The sequence below is a fragment of the Myotis davidii genome, unplaced genomic scaffold (assembly GCF_000327345.1).
Source record: "Myotis davidii unplaced genomic scaffold, ASM32734v1 scaffold3578, whole genome shotgun sequence".
NCBI lineage: Eukaryota > Metazoa > Chordata > Mammalia > Chiroptera > Vespertilionidae > Myotis > Myotis davidii.
Window position 1 is genome coordinate 167,693 of NW_006289094.1, and position 4,868 is coordinate 172,560.

The following is a 4,868-nucleotide window of genomic DNA, read 5'->3' on the forward strand; positions in this document are numbered from 1 at the left end:
TCTCAGTCCAGGAGGCCTCCACAGCCGCCGCCGCGGGCACCGCCAGGCCCAGGTGGTTCAGCGAGACTGTCCCGCAGGTGCTGCTGTACGTGGCTCTCCCTGACGTCTGCCACCGGTTCCTGCCCGGCTACGTGGGCGGCGTCCAGGAGGGCGCGGTGACTCCCGCAGGTAACGCCCGCATCAGATCCCCGTCCCCTCGTCTCGGGGCCCCTCCCCTGCTGCTCCTGCCCGAAGGCTTCTCACTCACCGGCCTCATGGCACCAAGAGCAGCCAGGGTGCCCCGGACCTGAGGTCCAAGGTCACGTTCTTCAGTGGAGGGACCTGAGTGGCCACCGGCCCCACCGCTGGTGCCAAAACTGGGCTAGTGGAGCTTCTCCCAGCCGACACCGCGTGCCCAGCACCCCGTGCCCACAGAGGTGGCAGAGGCAGGGTGAGTGTGGGTGGCGTGTTTTGGGGGGAGGCTGTCTGTCCATTCGTTCCCCATGGTCTCCAGGAACCCAGGGGCCCAGAGGGAGGGTCGTTCCCCGAGTCCCACAGGGCGTCCCCACAGCTTCTCCAGCTCAGCCCCCGACTACGGCAGCGCAGGCCGATCACTCAGCCTCTGGTGACCGAACCGACGAGGGCCTGCCCGCCCGCACGCCACTGCACAACAGGGCCAAGCCCCGAGTTCTGGGGGGAGACGTCGGGCAGTTCGGCAGGGCGCCACGCCAGGAGCCCAGGAAGCTATGGCTTAGACCAGTGATGGCGAACCTATGACATGCGTGTCAGAGGTGACACACAAACTCATTTTTTTGGTTGATTTTTCTTTGTTAAATGGCATTTAAATATATAAACTAAGTATCAAAAATATAAATCTTTGTGTTACTATGGTTGCAAATATCAAAAAATTTCTATATGTGACACGGCACCAGAGTTGGGTTAGGGTTTTTCAAAATGCTGACACGCCGAGCTCAAAAGGTTCGCCGTCACTGGCTTAGACCCAAGCTCTCCGTGGCTTTTAACGAAGGTTGTTAAAGGCGGGATCGAGGGGTGGGCGTCAGGGGGCGTGGGACACCCATTGGCTGGTTCTCCGCGAGCCGCCCGGCTTTCGGTCCAGCTGCTGGCATCGCTGTGGCCGAGGAGCCACGACTCCGCACACCGTCATCTTTTAAAATACACACATACCTTTATTGGCTTCAGAGCAGAAGGGAGAGGAAGAGAGAGAGAGAGACACCAGTGCTGAGAGAGAATCGGTTCCGCTGCCTCCTGCACGCCCCCCATTGGGGTTCGAGCCCACAACCCGGACACGTGCTCTGACCGGGCACTGAACCGTGACCTGGTTCCTAGGTCGACGCTCAAGCACGGAGCCGGTCGGGTGTGATGTCGTCTTTAGAGCAAAAGGCAGAAACCAAACACCTTGTGGCTTTGTTAGGGCGAAGCTGTCAGTGCCTGGCGCCCAGCGAGCTCCGTTCTCTGTCATCTCAGCCAAGCGCCCTTTTACTAGCAACCCTCTCCCCCGGACCCTGCCCGCGCCCCTTCGTCACCTTTGGGAGCCGCGTGCTGGCAGCCAAGGCGATAGGACAGTTAGTGCAGGCTGACACCCGCCTCTCAACTCGGATCTGATCCTAAACCTGATTCCTGTTGGCGCCGGTTCTAGAATCAGAACCAGAGGAACCGTCTGGGCCCGCCTCTCCCCAGGTGGGAGGTGCACCCTGTGTCCTGCCTGGGCCTGGAGTCGCCGCAGAAGCCGGCCGCGCTCGGGGCTGGAGTCTGGGTGCCTGAGACCAGAGACCAGGCCCGGAGCAGCCGAGGCCCCAGCGCCCGTGGGGCGGAGCCGGCTGCCGTCAGGGCGGGCGCGCGTTGAGCTCCAGTCTTGCCTCCGCAGGGGTCATCAACAAGTACGAGATCAACGGCCTGCAGGCCTGGCTCATCACGCACCTGCTCTGGCTCGCCAACGCCCGCTTCCTCTCCTGGTTCCCTCCCACCATCATCTTCGACAACTGGATCCCGCTGCTGTGGTGCGCCAACATCCTGGGCTACGCCGTGTCCACCTTCGCCATGATCAAGGGCTACCTGTTCCCCACCAACGCCCGCGACTGGTACGCCCGCCCGCGCAGCTGGTCGCCGAGGGGAGCGCACGAGGCCACCTGGCCTTGCCTGTTCCCCGGGACGGGTTGATTTTTTACAGAGAGGAAGGGAGAGAGACAGAGAGTTAGAAACATCGACGAGAGAGAAAAGTGTCCGGTGGCTCCTGCGCCCGGGAGGGTGAGTGCAGGGGCCTGGCCTGCCTTTGGTGTCTGGGTCGGGAGCAGGCAGGTGGGAAGGCGACTTCTGTCCGCAGGCGAAGACGGCACTCGGCCTCTTTCTCCGGAACATCCGTGTGGCTGGCGCTGTCTTGTGAGGGGACTTGTCATTTCAACGGCTTTAAGAGAGCAGCTTCCCACAGAGTCCTTCCTTTCCCAGGGAAGCCTGGGGTTGGATTGTTGCCACCCACCCATCCATCCATCCGCCCATCTCTCCATCCCTCCACCTATCATCCATCCATCATTCATCCATGTATCCATCCATTTCTCCACCCATCCATCTATCCATCCATTTATCCATCCATCATCCACCCGTCATCCATCTGCCCATCTCTCCATCCATCCATCATCCATCCATCCATTCGTCTATCTATCCATTCATCATCCATCTCTCCATACCTCCATTCATCCATCTCCCCATCTGTGGGGAGCCGGCACGGCCATGGCATACTCAGCCCCAGGGCACCTTATGTGCCACCAGCTCAGCCTGGTTCAGTGACCCTGAGTGGAGGGGTGAAAGGATTGAGAAAAGACAGACAAGAGAATGAAAGCTGGGTCTCGGTGGGACGCCGCTCCCTGATGAGACAGCACCAGTGCCCACAAGCCGTGTCTTTATTCTGTAGCAGATGCCACGAGGCAAAGTAGGGGCGTGATCAGGTTGTTTACAGCATTCTCGTGAGTTCCAACCTCACTCAACTACATGCACCTGAACTCTAGCACAAGGCACGTGGGGCCACGTGTTCGGACCACAGGTTCAAGCTCACAGTTATAACCATTGGCTATGATTGTGCTGGGGGGGCCCTGCCCTTCCAGCTGGGACTTGCACGTGGCAATGAGAGGACCCTGTCCTTTCATTAGTCCGAGGCTTGAACCTGTCCAAACACTGTATCCGCGCCCCACACCCATCCATCCATTCTTTTCTCCATCCATTCATTCACCATGCACCCCAGCCCGCCTCCCCATTTTCATCCTCCCCCTTCCCTCCATTCACCAGCAGATGTTGGGTTCTCCGTAGACAGGGCTTCAGGCATGAATAAGATTCTTGTCCTGGGGGAGGGGAGTGCTTACGTTTTAGTCTGGGGCCCAAACAAAACCAGAGTGTGTTCCTTTGACCTCTGCCGCCCAGACTCGGGCGATGGGCGGACGGTGGCCCAGGGTGGTATCAGGTGGCTCAGGAGGCCGCTGCGCGGCTTCACGGTCACGGCGCCTGCTGCGGACTCGCACGTTTCCTTCTGTCCCCTTGTCCCGAGGGCAGCGGGCAGGACGCTGTTGCCATAGTCGGCACAGAAACCTGTGTGCGCAGTGAGGTACCTCCCGGGCCTCCACCTGGGGTCTGGGCGGAGTCTGGTCACCCCTGGAGAGGCCTGTGGGCTCAGGTAACAGGGCGGCTCATGGTTAAGCTTGTCGGCGAGGGAAGACGTGGGCCGGGCGCTGCACTGGCTCAGGTGCCGTTTTACTACTGGTCTTGGCATCTGGGGTCACTTCCAGTCACACGCGTGCTGTGGACGCAGCACAGTTTCAGTCCATTTGAGCATCTGGGCCTCGCGGGCCCTGGAGGAGGAGGCGGGCACCTGGGCACAGCCCCAGGGAGCCCTAAGCCGGTGCCTGTCTAAGGCTGCCTTGCTCGGCCGGGCGGCTGCGGAGACGGGCTGGGAAGTGGGGAAGCGGGAGGGCGCCGCGCTCTGCGCTCCGTGATGTTCTCCGTGGCTCGTGCCCGCCTCTGCCCAGATCGCCGGCCCCTCAGCACCACGGTGGGCTGAGCGCACGTGCCCGGCGCCCGAAAGAGGCCCGGGTGTGCCCGCCCCCTGGACCGACGGTGTCCTTTATATTTTCCAGCAAATTCACGGGCAACTTCTTCTACAACTACATGATGGGCATTGAGTTCAACCCCCGGATTGGGAAGTGGTTCGACTTCAAGCTGTTCTTCAACGGGCGCCCGGGCATCGTGGCCTGGACGCTCATCAACCTGTCCTTCGCGGCCAAGCAGCAGGAGCTGCACGGCCACGTGACCAACTCCATGGTGCTGGTCAACGTGCTGCAGGTACCGTGTGGCCACTGGGGGCTCCGCCTGCCGGGCACTGGGGGAACCCACTCTCCCTGGGTATGTGTAGGCGCGGGCTGGCCAGCAGGGAGTGGGCCTCCAGTGCCGCCCTGGCCACGCCCCCAGGGCATGCCTGCTCCTGGCTCATGTGTGTTCTGACCACTCCGGACCCGTGAGTGGTCCTGGCCATGTCACATCCGTGGCCTCCGCAGCGGTTCCCACATGCCCCCCCCACCCCAGGTTGTCGCCGTGGGTCTCAGGTGACCTCCTCAGGGTGGGAGTGAGGAGCGTGTTGTACCTCTGTCCCATCTGTGTAAAATTTACACTGTAAATGGACGTTGGTCTCCTCCATCCCGTGGGCCACAGTGTCTCCCGCCGTGCTGGCCACGTGACGTACGTCGTGGTGTGCAGGGACCGCTGGCAGGGCTTGTGCTGGACGCCCCCGTGGGCAGGTCGGCCATGCCACGTGCACTGGGTTATGTGCCCCTCCTAACTGGAGGCCCCAAGCCACCCCCCTCTGCTATAGTCCCCACGGCCTGGCCGTA

The 4,868-nt window shown here is 61.5% G+C and overlaps 1 protein-coding gene across 1 annotated transcript in view; it reads left to right on the top strand.

The window, feature by feature from the left end:
* DHCR7 (7-dehydrocholesterol reductase) overlaps nt 1-4,868 on the top strand; it is a 7,197-nt gene that overhangs the window by 1,806 nt on the left and 523 nt on the right. Inside the window, exons 4-6 of the mRNA XM_006761368.2 lie at nt 7-168; nt 1,865-2,078; nt 4,119-4,323. Of these exons, the coding sequence (XP_006761431.2) occupies nt 7-168; nt 1,865-2,078; nt 4,119-4,323 (581 nt within the window). The remainder of the gene's footprint in view (nt 1-6; nt 169-1,864; nt 2,079-4,118; nt 4,324-4,868) is intronic.